The 18,017-nt window shown below is 43.8% G+C and overlaps 1 protein-coding gene across 1 annotated transcript in view; it reads left to right on the top strand.

Moving 5' to 3' along the window:
• Positions 1-16,727, top strand: part of SLC35B4 (solute carrier family 35 member B4) — a 71,736-nt gene extending 55,009 nt beyond the window's left edge. Inside the window, exons 9-10 of the mRNA XM_077470792.1 lie at positions 3,611-3,686; positions 14,634-16,727. Of these exons, the coding sequence (XP_077326918.1) occupies positions 3,611-3,686; positions 14,634-14,880 (323 nt within the window). The 3' untranslated portion in view covers positions 14,881-16,727. The remainder of the gene's footprint in view (positions 1-3,610; positions 3,687-14,633) is intronic.
• Positions 16,728-18,017: the final 1,290 nt, after the last annotated feature.

Below are 18,017 nucleotides of genomic sequence, written 5' to 3'. Positions count from 1 at the left end.
CTCGCTCGAGTGGGGGGAAGACTTCTGCAGTTCTAAAGGGTCTGGCAGGAACAATGTCAAGACAAATGGGTGGCTTCCTCAATATCTCTAGGATACAAACTAGAGTTCCCGTCTCCTTGTTTTCTCAGATCAAATGTTCCCAGAGATCCAGAAAAAAGTCTCTTTCTAGCTTTGGACCATCTCTTGTCTCAAAAGGTGATTTCAGTGGTCCCCATGGAAGAGCGAGGGTTAGGGTTTTATTCAAACCTTTTCATGGTACCAAAACAGAACAGGGATGTCGTACCCATTTTAGATATCAAAGATCTAAACCAGTTTTTGAATATCCGCTCTTTTCACATGGAGTCAATCTAATCAGTGGTCTCCATTCTACGAGGTGGAGAACTGCTATCGTCAATCGACATCAAGAATCTCCATGTACCTATTTTTCCCACTCACCAGAAATATCTACGCTTCAAGATAGAAAATCTTAATTTTCAGTTTGTAGCTCTGCCTTTCAGTCTAGCTACTGCACTTTGAGTGTTTACAAAGGTCTTGGCTCCCCTTTAGCCAGATTAAAGGCTCAGGGTATAATGATTCTAGCTTACTTAGACAATCTACTCTTGATAGATCAGTCAGTAGTCCACTTAAACCAGAGTTTGGTCACCACGGTCAGCTACCTGAAATACCTAGGTTGGATTCTCAACCCAGAGAAATCTTCCTTAAAACTATCAAGGAGATTGTAATATGTGGGTCTGATCATAGATACAGCTCAGAAGAGGTTGTTTTTGCCCCAGGCAAAGATCAGTTCCATAAGGGAACTGATTTAGGTGGTCAAAGCAAAGAAGAATCCTTCTATTCGACTTTGCATGAGATTGTTGGGAAAGATGGTGGCTTCATCCGAGGCTGTTCCTTATGCTCAGTTTTATTTGAGACTGCTGCTAAACAGTGTCCTATCAACTTGGAACAAGAGGGTCCAGGCTCTAGACTCCCCAATGCATTTATCTCCAAATGTGCGTCAAAGCCTCAGTTGGTGGCTGATAACCAAGAATCTCCAAAAAGCAAAATCCTTTTCACCAGTTACCTGGAAGGTGGAAACGGATGCCAGCCTTCTGGGCTGGGGAGCAGTCCTAGATAGAAGAAGCTTTTGTCCAAGGAAAATGGTCCAAATCAACAATGACCTTGTCCATCAATATTCTATAGATTCGGGCAGCATGCCTGGCCCTGAAGGCCTGGACGCTCAGATTACGGAATTGTCTTATCAGAATCCAATCCAATAATGCCACAGCAGTGGCCTATATCAATTACCAAGGGGGCGCGGGAAGTCTTGCGGCCCAGAGAGAGGTGAATCATATCCTAACTTGGACAGAAAACATTCATTCCAGTAATAGAGAATTGGCATGTGGACTACTTGAGTTGCCAGCAGTCAGGAGAATGGTCTCTTCACTCCAACATCTTTCTATCAATATGTCAAAGATGGGGGAATTCTGAACGTGGATCTGTTTACGTCCAGGTTCAACAAAAAGATTGACAAGTTTGTGTCAAGGACAAAGGATCCCCTGGCATATGGAACAGATGTCTTGATTTTCCCGTGGGATCAGTTTTTACTGATTTATGCATTCCCTCTTGTTCTGTTGCTTCCGTGACTTCTTTGCAGGATCAAGCAGCAATAGAAGGTGGCGATTCTTGTGGCCCAGGAGATCTTGGTATGCAGAGATCGTAAAGATGGCGGTAGGAGTCCCATGGACCCTACCACCATGACCAGACCTTCTCTTGCAAGGTCCGGTATTCCATCCTACCTTTTATGCTAAACGATAAATTTAACGGTTAGGCTATTGAGACCCAGCTGTCAGCTTCATTAGTGTCTACTTTGGTTAATACTAGGAAGCCGGCCTCCAGAGTCATATATTATAGAGTCTGGAAGGCATATGTCTCCTGGTGTGAATCCAGGGGTTGGCACCCCAGGACATATGTCATAGGTAATCCTTGACTTTATACAGATGGGATTAGAAATTAAGCTGGCTGGCCTTGAGTGCTGTCAAAGGCCAGGTGTCGGCCTTATCAGTATTTTTTCAATGATCACTTGCTTAGCACTCTCTGGTTCGTAACTTTATTCAGGGGGTAACGTGGATTAATCCTCTGGTCAGGTCACCTCTGAACCCTTAGGACTTGAATTTTGTCCTGTTGGCATTACAGAAACAGCCTTTTGAGCCAATACGACATATTCCCTTGGTCCTTTTTTGACAAGGAAATTCGTTTTTCTGGTTGCCGTATCTTCTGCAAGAAGGGTATCGATGGCTGCTCTTTCTTGTAAAGTGACTATTCACAAGGATAATGTTGTACTGTGCTCTCATCCTAATTTCCTACCAAAGGTAGTGTCAGGTTGTCATTTTAAATCCGGATATTATTCTGCCTTCATTTTTTTTCCAGAACCTTTTTCTGCAGAAGAAAGGTCACTACATTCTCTTGATGTGGTAAGAGAGGTCAAGGTCTACTTGAATGCGACTGCTCAGATTCGTAAAAAACACATGTTTTGTTTGTGTTGCCGGAAGGTCCTAAGAGAGGACAGGCAGCATCCAAATCTATCACCAAGCCTCCATGGCTCAAATCTGCAAGGCCGCAACTTGGTCTTCAGTCCATACATTTACCAGATTCTATTAAGTAGATGTAAAAGGTCATGATATCTTGACTTTTTGTTGCGTCTCCCTCCCTTCAGTTGGCATTTCTATGGGACATCCCACACAGTAACTACTATGGCTCTGTGTCCCGTGATGTATGAAAAGAAAATAGTATTTTTAAAACGGCTTACCTGTAAAATCCTTTTCTTTGAAGTACATCACAGAACACAGAGGCCCCTCCCTTCTTTCTGGTGTATTGCTTTGCCACAAAAACTTAGGTACTCCCAGTAGTGAGAGGGGTTATATAGGGAGTGGACTTTCTGTTTTAGGGTGTGCCAGTGTCAATCACCTGGAGGTGGCCTATCACCCACATAGTAACTACTATGGCTCTGTGTCCCATGATGTACTTCAAAGAAAATAATTTTTACAGGTAAGCTGTTTTAAAAATCCTATTATAATGCAGAGATGATCAAATACCATCAAAAGAAAGCTCTGTGGGAACAAAATGATAAAAATTCTGTTTGGATACAGTGTAGCATGACCACACAACTGTCATTTAAACCGCATCAGCGCTGAAAGCTGAAAATTGGCTTGGGCAGGTTTTTTTTTTGTTTGTTTTGTTTTTTTGCTATACTCTGCTTCCTTTAAATAGGGAGAAGTTGCTTCCTATGCAAAGCACAGTATAGATGACCACACTTTGACATATTATTCACATCAAGGTAAGCAGGGAGAGACTAAACATCACTTTAGTGAGCTTTAGGTGAAAACCTGTCCTATAAGAAATGTGGATGCTGCTATTTTGCTCCTTACCTTCTGAAAATGCTAGTGCTCTCAATGTCGTGTTGTCAGTCTGATTTAGGTACTTGACATCATTGACCTGGGACAAGCATGCAGTAAATGATTTCTGACTTTGTTCCAACTATCCAGATCAGTTCTCTGTTTGTTTAAAAAAAAAAAAAGATGATTTTCTTGATGCCAATATCTGTGCTACTGATTTGTTATTCTTTGTGTTACAGAACCCTACCAACTTCCTCTATTGGGGATCCAGATGCCAATCCTGTGGTTTTATTTGCTCATGAACATCATTACACAGTATCCTTGCTGCAAACATATTCTTTGCTTCTGTGAATTTTCATTCTAATTACCTTTTTATATCATTGTTTGAAATTTAAGAGAAACGCCATTCCCACAGCACATTCTCATTATTAGCGTTGATGTCTGTGGTATCGGTGACCAGTGACACAATACACAATTAAGCGCATTGCTTAATATTAGCATAGAAAGCTTCTTACTGTGACATACGTTGAAGATATGAGAAGTCGCTTCAGAAGTTGACTTTCAGATACCCTTGTTAACTACAATAGGGACTTATTTTGTCTTATATTCACCGACCGACAGAGCTCCTCTCTGTAACTAAATGGGTTGTATAGCCTGCCATTAGGAGAAACTAGGCAAAATTGTTACACAATACACAGAACTTTAATCCAGCCCCTGGGGGCAGACCCTGTGCTATCAACCCTTCCCACTGCTCCTAGCAGCTTCAGTTTTTATTTTGCCTAGCAAGGAGAATGACCTAGGAAACCCCGTGGGCCCCTCGGTCCATATTTTGCTCCCCAGTCCGGCCATCGAGCGTGAGCTGGCCGCAGCTAAGGCTCGGCAGGCCACGTCATGCCTCAGCTCCAGAGGTGGTCGGTGAGCTTCAATGCTCTGGGGTATACATATGACCGGGCTACTGATGTCTGGATCACAGTATACCGAGGCCAACAGCTACCCTGTAACTGCGCAGGAGTAGGTCTGTGATGGAATGTCTCCCAGCACTTCAGGACTGGTAAGTATGGCTCTCCCTGCTTCGGTCGGGAGAGCAGCATGGCATTCCCTGGGGGGTCGATTTGGGGGCCACCTCACCTCCCTATCTTCTCTCCCAAGTCCCTATCACCCCTCCTTCCCCCTCTGAGGGGGGTGTCTGCATGAGCTGCGGGCAGTGTGTGTGTGTGTGTGTGTGTGTGTGTGTGTGTGTGTCGCTGTTTCTCACCTGTGGGGGCTCTGTGCGGCTGGCGTTAGTCCTGGTCCAGGTCTGGGGGTCTCAAACAAGGTGCGTGTGGAGGTTGTTCTGACTGTTAGCAGGCAGCATGGTTTTATTTTTTGTTCTGTCACCGCATGGCGCCATTTTCTTGAGGATTTCCTATTGATTACATTGGCGGCCATTTTCTCAAAGCCTGAGCGCTTTTTTCACCGCTGTCCTCTTGTGGCAGCATTACATGTGCTTTCACTTGCTGCTTCCTGTGTTCATTGTGTGCAGGACGCTGGATGGCTCTTTGCTGAACACTGAAGCTGCTCTGCAGATCGTTGCACCTCTGTTTATAGCTGCTGCTGCTGACAGTTTTCTCCTCTCTGCAACTGGGAACCTCCTAGGGACTACTGGCACTGCTTGTGGCTTTTCACAGAATGCCCCAGGGTGGTGAGTCTAGCGCTAAGTACCCCTCTACCCCCCTCACGCGGCGGCAGCAGGAGGGTGGAACCTTCATTGTTCTAAGTCCCTTTGCAGGTGGCAGACAGGCTAGGGTCAACATGGCTTCAGAAACTGTTGTTTCTTTCACCGAAATCCAGGCTATAGCAACCGGGTCACCTGCGGTTAACGCGGTACGCATGAACACCCTGACGGCGGTCCTTGACTCCTATGTTGCTAAGATAGAGGCGGCACGTGGCAGGAAAGGTGCACGCAAGAGGCCCCTGCCCCCCCCCCCATCCTCTGGGAAGAGCTCTGATGCAGACTCGGGCCCTGGAGGGCGGCTGGAGACCCCTGCGGCTGGAGACCCCTGCTCTGACCTATCAGACGTTGCTGACCAGGACCGTTCAGACAGTGAGGATGATTCCCCTTCCAGGTCCAGGCGCGACAAGGCGCTTGTTGGAGCAGTGTGTCATACCCTGAAGATTCAGGAGCCAGCTGATTCCTCTGCTGATGTACCGGTCCCTTTTGGTTCCCGCAAGCCAGCACGTTCACCTAAGATGTTCCCGTATTTGACTTATTTTGACAAATTCATCTACAGGGAATGGGGTCACCCGCAACGGACCTTTTCGGTTCCCAAAAATATGGCGGTGCGTTACCCCTTTGAGGAAAGCCTTCTCAAAAAGTGGTCGGCTCCTCCGGTCGTGGACCCCCCATTGTCAAGTTAAATAAAGTAACCACGATTCCGGTTGATGGGACTCCTGCATTCAAGGATCCCACAGACAGGAAGGCCGAGGTAGTGGCTCGTTCCTTGTTTACGGGGGGGGGGGGGCGGCCGTGCGACCTGTACTGGCATCCGCACTGGTGTCGCAGACACTGACTGAGTGGGCAAAACTTTTGCACCACGAGATGGGAGAGCAGAACGCCTCCCTGGTCTTTGTAGAGCTAGCAGACCAACTAGTGCATGGTCTTAAGTACGTTTGTGACGTGGCCCTGGATGTTATCCAGTGCCTCAGTGTCAGCCGGGTGCTGAGGCGCCTCATTTGGCTGAAATGCTGTTCTGCTGACCAGGCATCCAAGAAAGCCCTGACGGATCTTCCCTTCCTTGGCGAACGGCTCTTTGGAGCCTCGTTGGATCACATTATTGAAAATGCCACGGGTGTTAAGAGTACACTACTCCCACAGGCCAGGAAGGCTAAGGAGCCACGCTGCAGGAAAGTGCCCTCTTTTTCCACTCGCAAGCGGCTTTTTCGTCCACCCGGTGTTTCGGCAAAACACCCACAGATGGTCAGAAGCGTCCCTGGAACCGCAAGCCTGTGCACAAAAGTGCTACCACATGAAGGTTTGCCCCTATCCGAGTCATCTTTGGGAGTTTGCAGCCCGGTGGACCTCCCGGTTATCAGACCAATGGGTCTGCGATCTGATTTCCACAGGCTACAAGATAGTTTCTCTCTTATCCGCCAACCAGATTCTTCCCTTCCAGCATACCCGTGTCCCTAGTTCGCCGGGAGGCCCTGTTAGGGGCGGTGAGGGACTTGCTGAATCGGGGTGATTGTACCAGTTCCGGAATCGGAACGCTTCCAGGGGTTCTACTCAAATCTGTTTGTGGTTCCCAAGAAGGAAGGGGTAAGTCCAATATTGGGCCTAAAAGCCTTCAATCACTTTGTAAAAGTGCAGAGGTTCAGAATGGAATCAGTTCGCTCAGTAGTCGCTGCACTCCATCAAGGGGACTTCCTGGCGTCCTTGGACATTCAGGATGCCTACCTGCACATACACATATGCCTTCGGCATCAAAAGTTTCTGCATTTGGCAGTCGGGGAAGCCCACTACCAGTTTGTGGCTCTTCCTTTTGCCCTGGCATCAGCCCCCCGAGTCTTTACCAAAGTACTGGATCCAGTATTGGTGTTGTTGAGACAACGCGGGATCGCGATCCTGGGTTACCTAGACGATCTCCTCCTGAGAGCTTCTTCTGCCTCAAAATTAGAGGAGGATGTGGTGATCACCTTGCAGTCCCTGCAAGAATTTGGGTGGCTGTTGAACCTAAAGAAGTCGTGGTTGTACCGACTCAGCGTCTGGAGTACCTGGGGTTGCTGTTGGACTCCAGGGAAGCAAGGGTTTTTCTCCCCTCATACAAATTACTGACTCTCAGATCTGCAGTCAAACTACTGATGAACAGCAAGTGGTCATCACTCCGCTTTTGCATGTGAGTGGTGGGGCTCATGGTAGCCTCCTTCGAGGCAGTACCTTATGCCCCGTTCCACACCAGAGTCCTGCAGAAGGAGATATTGACAAAATGGGACAAATCTCCGTTGTCCCTGGATCGGCAGATCCAGGTGAGCCAGCCAGTCAGACACTCCCTGATCTGGTGGTTGAGGTCCCCGGTGATTCAGTCCGGAAAATCGTTCCTTCCTCTGAAATGGATGGTGATCACTACGGACGCCAGTATATCCGGCTGGGGTGGAGTGATGGGGATTCAGTCGGCTCTGGGCGACGGAAGAATCCAAGTTGCTGATCAATCTGCTCGCATTGAGAGCGATCAGGCTGTGTCTCCACACATGGTCGATGTGTCTTCAGGGGCGTCCGACAAGGATACAGTCGGACAATGCCACGGCTGTGGCATATATAAATCACCAAGAGGGAACAAGAAGCTCAGCCACTGCTCGGGAGGTCGCTCACATACTTCGGTGGGCAGAGTGACACGTTCCGGCCCTGTCGGCCATTTACATCCCGGGGGTGGAAAATTGGCAGGGACCGATGCTAGACCCAGGAGAGTGGGCATTGCATCCGGAGATATTCAGGCTGAAGTGGGGCACACCAGATGTGGATCTATTGGCCTCTCGTCTCAATCGGAAGGTGCCCAGATTCGTGTCCAGGACAAGAGATCCGTGGGCAGACACATCAGACGCGCTGGTGGCTCCGTGGGATCAGTACCAGCTGATCTACGTCTTTCCTCCACTAAAACTATTGCCATGTCTGCTTTGCAGAGTGGAAGCCGAAGGGATTCCAGTAATCCTGGTTACCCCAGATTGGCCTCAGCGGCCCTGGTATGCAGACCTGGTGCGTCTATCTCAAGGTCCAATCTTTCACCCTGCTTTACCATTGCTGGCTTTAACGGCATGGCTATTGAGAGCTAGGTGCTGAGGAACAGGGGTCTGTCAGACTCGGTGATTCCAACTATGCTGAGGGCGTGGAAATCTTCTTCACGGAAGATATACCATCGTACCTGGAAGGCCTACATCTCCATGTGTGAGGAGAATGGGTGGCAACCGCGCTCCTTTTCTATATCCAGGATCCTGCTGTTTCTTCAGCAAGGAGTAGACCAGAAATTGGCGTTGAGCACCATTAAGGGGCAAATTTCAGCCTTGGCTGTCTTTTTTCAGCGACCCCTGGCATCTCACACATTAGTGAGTACCTTTTTTCAGGCGGTATGACATGTAGTCCCTCTGGTGCGTCCTCTATTACCCCCATGGGATTTGAACCTGGTGTTGTCAGCTCTTCAGAAGCTGCCATTTGAAAATATCAGGGAGATTCCCCTGTTGACCCTTTCACAGAAGGTGGTTTTTCTAGTGGCCATCACATCGGCCAGGAGGGTTTCGGAATTGGAGGCCTTGTCCTGCAAGTCGCCTTATCTGGTCATCCACAGGGATAAGGTGTGTTGCGTCCACAACCATCCTTTCTATCGAAAGTGGTTTCGGCTTTTCATATCAATGAGGACATTATATTACCATCGTTGTCCTAAGCCGAAGCACCCCAAGGAGGTGGCCCTTCACGCTCTCGATGTGGTTAGAGCTCTGAAGGTGTACTTGTCTGCCACAGCTCCCTTTCGGAAGTCAGACTCACTGTTTGTTTCGGTGTCTGGTCCTAAGAAATTTCCAGGTGGATCAGACAGATTGTAGTCCAAGCCTACGCCTTGAAGGGGCAGGTGCTCCCCTTTCCAGTCACGGCCCACTGTACAAGAGCATACGGAACATCTGTCGCTCAGGTGTGTAAGGCGGCGACCTGGCCGTCTGTCCATATATTTACCATGTTCTACTGGGTAGATGTCAGTGCATCGATGATGCCTGTTTTGGCCGCAAAGTTTTGCAGGCGGCCGTGTAGTTGCGGTTGAATTTTTCCTGTTTTTTTGATAAAAACGCAGTACTGTTTTGTTAATGCACTGTTGCATTACTTCCGCAATGTTGCGGTCTTGGGGATCACTCCTGTTGAGGACACCCGGTTATATAGTAGTGTTTTCCCACACACTGCTGTTTTTTTGTGGGTTTAGTTTCACTAGTTCCCACTTGCCATGGTGGATGGGGTTTTTATGCTGTTTTTTTTCCCCACCCCTCGTTTGGCACTGCTTGGGGATGTCCCATTTAGTTACAGAGAGGAGCTGTCGGTCGGTGAATATAAGAGAAAATAGAATTTTTTTGTACTCGCCGTAAAATAATTTTCTCTGTAAATCACCGAATGACTCAGCACCCACCCCTCCCTTTTTTCTACGTTATACTGCTGGTTGACGTACTGAAGCTGCTAGGAGCAGTGGAAAGGGTTGATAGCACAGGGTCCGCACAGGGCGAGATTAAAGTTCTGTGTATTGTGTAACAATTTTGCCTAGTTTCTCCTAATGGCAGGCTATACAACCCATTTAGTTACAGAGAGGAGCTGTGTCGGTCGGTGAATTACAGAGAAAAGGATTTTACGGTGAGTACAAAAATCCTATTTTTCCCTGATTTCAACTAACGGCGCATTAATGGTATAATAAAACAACACCTTAAAATGGTTTTAGGCTCCATTCACACTTCTACGACTTCAAAGTCCGCACAACTTTGGAGCTCAACTTTGGATGGGTGCAACTTGGATGTGACTTGTTTTCCCTCTGCAAAGTCAGACCCACTATTGCATGTAACACATTCAGGTATGAGTTTCACACAACTGTTGAGGGTTAACATTGAAGTCTGTGGCCCTCAAGTTGCATGAAAGTCAGACCAAAGTAGTACATGAATTACTTTGAAGACATCACAAATTTAAGTCGCACAAATTCAAAATGAACGACAGCTTGCAAAAGATAGTAGGGCAAACCCCCAAAAATTCTTCAAATATTAATAGTAAAAAGGTCAGGTCTGAGCATGTAGGTCCTTTACAAAATAATCTTGAGTGGGTGACTGGGGACAAAGAGAAGGCAGATCTTTTAAATAACTTCTTAAGCACTGTGTATACAAAGGAACATGGGGTAGCTCATGTCCATAATGGGAAAAGTATTGACAGCCCTAAATGATCCACGATGGCTCAAAATTGATATGGTCCAGAAATATTTAGACAGAATAAAGGTGGATAAAGCACCTGGACCAGATGGCGCACACGCACAGGTCCTAAAAGAATTGAGCTGTCATTTCAAAGTCATTGTTTTTATTTTTTAGGAACTCTTTTTTTTTTTTAATGACTGAAATGGTGCCACTGGATTGGCATAGGGCCAATGTGGTGCCTATGTTTAAAAAGGGATCAAAGTCTTTACCACGTAACTATAGACCTGGTAGTTTAACTCCTATAGTTGGGAAGATACGGGAGAGTTTACTAAAAGACCATATAGATGAGTTCTTGCTGGAACAAAATATTTTAGGCAATAGACAGCATGGATTCATGAAAGACAGATGTTAAACAAAAGTGATTTCTTTTTATGAGGAGATAAGTAAAACCTTGGAAAGAGGGGTGGCTGTGGACATGGTATACTTGGATTTCACAAAAGTGTTTGGCACAGTTCCCCACATGGTTAATGTGTAAGGTAGAGTCTACAGGCTTGGAAAAATTAGTTTGTAAATGAATAGAAAACTGACTAAAATGCCTGAATTTAGAGCATAGCGGTTAATGATTCTTATTGTGAATTGTCTGAATCAGCCAAACCCATTTTTGAAAAACAAACATTCGGCTATGAGAGCAAACAATAGGACCATCATGTAATGACTGATAAATTGTTCAGTGGACATAAATTAATCCATAGTGTGTTGTGTGTTTTTTTTTTTTTTTTTTTTTTTAACATATACCTAGTGCATACAATTTGGACTGGAAACGCATTAACGTTTCAATTTTTTGTTAGTTCAGCAGAAAATTTCCAAACTTGTCCTTTGTTTTTTCAGCTCAAAAACGTTGCAATGATTACCGATTTTTTTTTTTTTTTTTTTTTTTGTGCCCGTTAACTGGCCGAAAAACAAACTAACTGGCCAAATGACTGAATTTCGGCTGATTTTTCATATAGTGTATGGCCAGCATTAGTCTTTGCAGATGACACCAAGCTATGCAGTGAAATAACGTCCTTACAGGATGTCTCCAACTTACAAGCTGACCTCAGTGCACTGTTTAATTGGCCAACTATGTGGCAAATTAGGTTTTATGTTGATAAATGTAAAGTTATGCAGTTTGGGGACTAACACTAAGCATGCATCATAGGTACAGTGGATATGAAAAGTCTACACACATCTGTTAAAATGTCAGGATTCTGTGAGGTAAAAAAAAAAAATAGACAAAGATAAATAATTTCAGAACTTTTTCCACCTTTTAATGTGACCTATAAACTGTATAATTCTGAACAACAAACTGAAATCTTTTAGATTGAGGGAAGTAAAAATAAATTAAATATGGTTGCATAAGTGTGCACACGCTTAAACTAATACTTTGTTGAAGCACCCTTTGATTTTATTACAGCACTCAGTCTTTTTGTGTATAAGTCTATCAGCATTGCAAATCTTGACTTGGCAATATTTGCACACTCTTTTCAAAAACACTTCAAATCTGTGAGATTGCGAGGGCATCTCATGTGCACAGCCCTCTTCAGATCATCCCACAACTGGATTCAGGTCTGGGCTCTGACTAAGCCATTCCAAAACTTGAATCTTCTGGTGAAACCATTCCTTTATTGCTTTGGATGAGTGCTTTGGGTCGTTGTCATGCTGAAAGATGACATGTTCCTCTTCATGTTCAGCTTTCTAGCAGAAGCCTGAAGGTTTTGTGCCAATATTGACTGGTATTTAGAACTGTTAATAATTCCCTCTGCCTTGACTAAGGCCCCTGTTCCAGCTGAAGAAAAACTGCCTCAAAGCATGATACTGCCACCACCATGTTTCACTTTGGGTATGGTGTTCTTTTGGTGATGTGCAGTGTTTTTGCGCCAAACATTCCTTTTGGAATTATGGCCAAAAAGTTTAACCTTGGTTTCATCGGACTATAACACATTTTCTCACATGATTTGGGAGACGTCAGATGTGTTTTTTGCAAAATTTAGCCGAGCTTTGATGTTCTTTGGAAGAAAAGGCTTCCGTCTTGCCACCCATAGCTCTTGCATATGAAGAATACGGGAGATTGTTGTCACATGTACCACACAACCAGTACTTGCCAGATATTCCTGCAGCTCCTTTAATGTTGCTGTAGGCCTCTTGGCAGCCTGCATGACCAGTTTTCTTCTCGTCTTTTCATCAATTTTGGCAGGACGTCCTGTTCTTGGTACTGTTGTGCCATATTTTGTCCACTTGATGACTGTCTTCACTATGTTTCATGGTATATTTAATGAATGCCTTTTGCCTTTCCATGGGATCCGCCGGCCCCGATGTTTACCATAGAGATTTCCTGCAGATCAGATGGTTGCCGCAGTCTCTATGATCATTCGGAGGCTGGGTGCGATGTTATGATGTCACGCTCGGCCTCAGCATTCAAACAAATGGCGTCGCCTCGGCTGGGAAGCCGAAATCATGTTGTGTGTGTGTGTGTTTTTTTTTATTTTTTTATTTTTTTTATTTCAGGCTTTCCAGCCTAGAGGTGAGATGTGGGGTCTTATTGACACCATATCTCAGTGTAAAGAGGACCGATAAAGCCATATTCCTATTACAAGGGATGTTTACATTCCTTGTAATAGGGATAAAAGTGATCAAAAAATGTTTTAAAAAAAAAAAGTGAAATTGGCAATAAAAAGAGAATTTCTTTTTTTTTTTTAAGTGTCCCTGTACCCGTGTGCTCACACACCGAAGCAAACACACACATAAGTCCTGCCCACATATGAAAACTGTGTCCAAACCACACATGTGAGGTATCACCGTGAACATTAGAGTGAGAGCAATAATTCTAGCCCTAGATATCCTCTGTAACTCAAAACATGACCAGTAAAAATTTTGAAAGCGTTGCTTATGGGGATTTTTAAGTACCGAAGTTTGGCGCCATTCCACGAGCGTGTGCAATTTTGAAGTGTGACATGTTAGGTATCTATTTACTTGGCGTAACTTCATCTTTCACATAATGCAAAGCAATTGGGCTAACTTTACTTTTTTTTTTGCACAGAAGTGTTTTGTTTTGTTTTCCACAACAAACACGTTTGATAAATTGCTGCGCAAATACCGTGCGAGATAAAAAGTTGCAACGACCGCCATTGTATTCTCTAGGGCCTTTGCTAAAAAAAATCATATCTAATGTTTGGGGGTTCTATGTAATTTTCTAGCAAAAGAATTCTGATTTTTACATGTAGGAGAGAAATGTCAGAATTGGCCTGGGTGGCAAGTGGTTAAACAGTAAGATCCCTCTGATGGTTGTGAAGCTCTCTGTGGTCCATGGCCTTCGCTGTAGGGTGCAAACTAAGAAAATGGCAGGAAAGACCTACTAGAACAGCTGAACTTTATTTGGGGTTAATCAGAGGCACTTTAAATGATGGAAGGTGTGTACTGACTCTTACTTAACATGAGTTTGAATGTAATTGCCTAGTTGTGAACATGGGGCTACATCCCCAGTTATAAGACGGTATGTACACTTATGCAACCACATTATTTTAGTTTTTTAATTTTTTACTACATCACAGAAACCTGACATTTTAACAGATTTTTCATATCCACTGTAGGTGGGGACTTTGACTGGGTCATTCTAACACATGAATATGCTTTGCTGTAAACCAGTGGTCTCCATACTGAGGGCTGGATGTGGCCCTTTGCTTGCCCTTGGGGCACTATCCCTCCCACTGATACAAGACCCTATTCTCCAATCTGACGCTGACAATGGAGCACCATTTCTCCCACTGACACCCCTAATGTAGCACTATTCCTCCCTATGATACCAGCAATGGGGCACTATTCCTCCCCCTAGTACCAGATGTTTACTCCTACTGATGCCAGGAAAATGTCCACGCCCACTGGCCAAAGTCCAGTCTTCCAAGAGTCTAAAGGACAATAAACCAGCTCTTTGTTTAGAATGTTTGGAGACCCCTGCTCTAAACAATTCTACTGTAGCTCTGGCTGTATGTTTGGGGTCATTGTCCTGTTGGAAGGTGAACCTCCACTCCAGTCTCAAGTCTTTTGCAGACTCTCTTAACAAGTTTTCTTCTAAGATTGCCCTGTATTTGGCTCCATCCATCTACCTATCTTCCCTGCCCCTGCTGAAGAAAAGCATCCCCACAGCATGATGCTGCCACCACCATGTTTCGCGGTGGGGATGGTGTGTTCAGGGTAGTTTTGGTTTTAACATGACAAAATATGGAAAATGTCAAGGGGTATGCATACTTTTTCAAGGTACTGTAGGTGCTTTGGCCTATTGATTATTCCTTTTTTCTTACTGTGTTTTATTTTTGCCTTAACGTTTTTCACAAGATATGTGTGCATCAGAGGAGTGTTTATTCTTACTACAGAGTGTCCTTCGCTCACAGTCACCCTAGTTGTTACACTCCGAAAATTTTTCAGCCTCATCTTCTCCATTCTGTATTTCAAGAATCCATTCACTACATGGCACTGGATTGGTACCATATTTGTGTTTTTGGGTACGCTCCTGTACACCGAGGTGTGGAAAAGCATTCAGGTTGCACCCAGCAAGGACAAGACGGACAGAAAGAAGGAATAAATGTATTTTATTGTGTATCAGGCAGAATGCTGCAGCTGACTGTAGGTGGTATTGTAGAAAGCAGTGTTCTATTCCTTCCATTAGGTTTAATGAGTCTGTGATGGCTTGTTATTCCTGTACAAATTTGAAACTGTTAACAACTATAGGGCACTAGAGCAAAATATAATGAACTGGTTAACCTCAATGTCTGAGGTTCAGGATTTTAATGACTAGGTTATTTTAAATTATGTACTCACTTGTAGAGTAAACCAATAAGGTTTTGATTGGAAAAAGTGATAAAGTATGCAGTGTTGAATGTGCAGTCTGAAAGATGTGAACTTCAAGATTCTATCATGTTACCTTATTTAAATTGTTACCTTATTTTTACTGTTAAAACCAGAGGGGAAGTTAGAGAAACCTGGGCAATTATGTCTACTGTATTTTTATTATTTTGTTGTTTAGGGCAAATGTATCAAATACTTTGGAAATCAGTATTCTTTCCTCAGTGACATAAGCTGATAGGGATTCCTATAGTAAAAATCATTACTTGTTCTGGTCATTATCTTTATTTCTGAATTGAACTACAGGATCATCCAAGCCAGGATGTAGTATGTGCTGGGCATGGACCTTTTTTGGATAATGATTTCACCAGCAGTATAGACTGTACATAATGTAGTATGTAGAAGAGTTGTTCTCCAAGTAATTATACATTGTTTGGCCATAGACAGATCTCTCACAGCAAGCAAGGAGTAGGGAGATGTATGTTTTATTAGTTTACTGAGCTCAGGGACCCCCAATGATCCTTGCACAACATTACCAGCACTCAGTGTACTTTGGATTCTTGCATAAAAAATGAAGGATCGGCCACACTGATGGAGTTTATCTAATTTGATAAAATATTCTGTGCAATTACAGTTGCCTATGACTGCTGGAAATGCACACGATCACCTTCTCTTTTAGGGAGTTGCAAGAAGTATTTTTAAAATAAGAATTGGTTGCTTTTTTGGGGGCCTTATGTAGTTAATGTTATTTAATCCATTGTGAAATCATTGCTGAAAAATGCCAGTACATAGGGATTTAATTGAAGAATATCGATGAAAGATCGATATGTTTTTAATGGCTCTCTTCCGAGTTATACAATGAAATTGCTATGGTCTATACCAGTGATGGCGAACCTTGGCACCCCAGATGTTTTGGAACTACATTTCCCATGATGCTCAACTATACTGCAGAGTGCATTAGCATCATGGGAAATGTAGTTCCAAAACATCTGGAGTGCCAAGGTTCGCAATCACTGGTCTATACAATATTCAAGTGCCTTATCCCACATCCTGCTTAACACTTTGCAGACTTGGTCTTTCCTATTATTACTTTTAGTACCAGAAAGCATTTGAAAATGTTCCATATTCCCACTCTTCATAGTGCACTGTAAGGGAAAATACAGACTGTAATGTAAAATGCACAGCTCCATGATATATGTTGCATAAGGCTCCATGCACACTGAAGCTCAAAAAAGCTTTTTATGGACGCCAGATTGCTGGCAGAAAACACTGGTTGAAAAATGTGCTTTTAACAGCATTTTGTACTAGCGTTTATGGGCGATTTTAATAAAAATACACAGAACACACTCCAAAAATCCCACAATGCATTGAAAAAATAGAGCGCCGAACACTAATTAACGAGTGTTTATGATCTTTTATGCACATTTATCTGGGTTTGTCGTTTTTTGGCGGTGAAAAACTGCACTTTGAACGCGAATTTCTGGCGTTCAGAAAAAAGCCCATAAACTCTACTGCTCATTAAAGCTAAAAACGTCCATATGTGCATGGACACATAGGCTAACCTAGAGTGGAGTTTATGGGCTTTTAGGCCGGGTTCACACTATAGCGATGCGGGAACGCCGCAAATCCGCGGCGTTTACCCGCATCGCACACCTCCCGCCGGCAGTTCACACTGCCCTATGCGGACGGCTGGGAGTGTCAATGATATGTTAATGACACCCCCAGATCCGTCCGCATATCGCAGTGCGATCTGCCGACTCGCACAGGAATCGGATCGCATGGTGTGAACCCCCATGCGATCCGATTCTGTTGCGGACCCAAAAAAGGGTCCCGTGCGAGTTTGCTGCGGGAGCGCTGCGAATTCAGCCATACTATCTGTATGGCTGAACTCTCATCGCTACGGAGATCGGATGTGATTTGCTGTGCGAATCACATCCGGATCTCCCCCCGCAGCGGTGTGAACCGGGCCTTAAAAAAATAAAAACGCCCAAACTCCAATAAACTGCAGTTTATGAGCTCCAGTGTGCATGGAGCCTAAAGAGGTGTAGAAAACCTATATGATGTAAGTTAGGTCATATGGGTAATAGCATCCATTGGTCACGGCATTTCAATACTACTTGTATATGCATTTTGAAACAAGTGTTCTTGTGTGTTATAGCTAACTTTGTGCTTGCTATTTGTTTTCCAATCCCTTGGATCTGATCTTTTTGTGTGCAACTAGATTTGGTATTAGATGTGGGAGACACTGCAGCTATTCATAAAGAATAACTAAGGGTTGTTCTTCATACTAGGGCTGAAACTAACGATTATTTTCATAATCGATTTAGTTGGCCGATTATTGTTATTAAATGGTTAATAACCTTTAAAAAAAAAAGTGTGGTGTATAATTTAGTTACTATGTAAAGTAAAAAAAAAAAAAAAAGGCAATTTATTATTAAATATCTCTATTTAGTGGTAAATATAAATGACCAACTATATTGTTGGGGAGCAAAATATTGAATCCACTCTGAGAATAACAGACAGAAGAGATATACTATTAGAGGATATATACTGTATATACTATTAGAAGAGATATACTGTATATACTATTACAGGGTGAATCTGGTAAATATCATCAAACTCAGATATCAAATTGATTTTCTAATTGTTAGTGGGGTCAAATCAACATTCATTTTCAACCACAGTGATGGGAAAATTTGGAAATGGAAAACTTCTTGGTCAAAGGAATTTTCAGACAGTGTATGTGGTTTTCGCTCATAAATTACGTTCATTTTAAGAACGGAATGTTAAAAACAATTGAAAATTTCAAACAACATTCTTTCATTCAGCAAATGTACAAAGATTTTTCATCTGAAAATTCATCCGTGTGGCCAGCAT

Source organism: Lithobates pipiens, unplaced genomic scaffold (genome assembly GCF_037356315.1).
Source record: "Lithobates pipiens isolate NorthernLeopardFrog02 unplaced genomic scaffold, aLitPip1_a1.2 Scaffold_8, whole genome shotgun sequence".
Taxonomy (NCBI): Eukaryota; Metazoa; Chordata; class Amphibia; order Anura; family Ranidae; genus Lithobates; species Lithobates pipiens.
The sequence above is the reverse complement of the archived record's forward strand: the minus strand, read 5'-3'. Positions and strand labels throughout refer to the sequence as shown.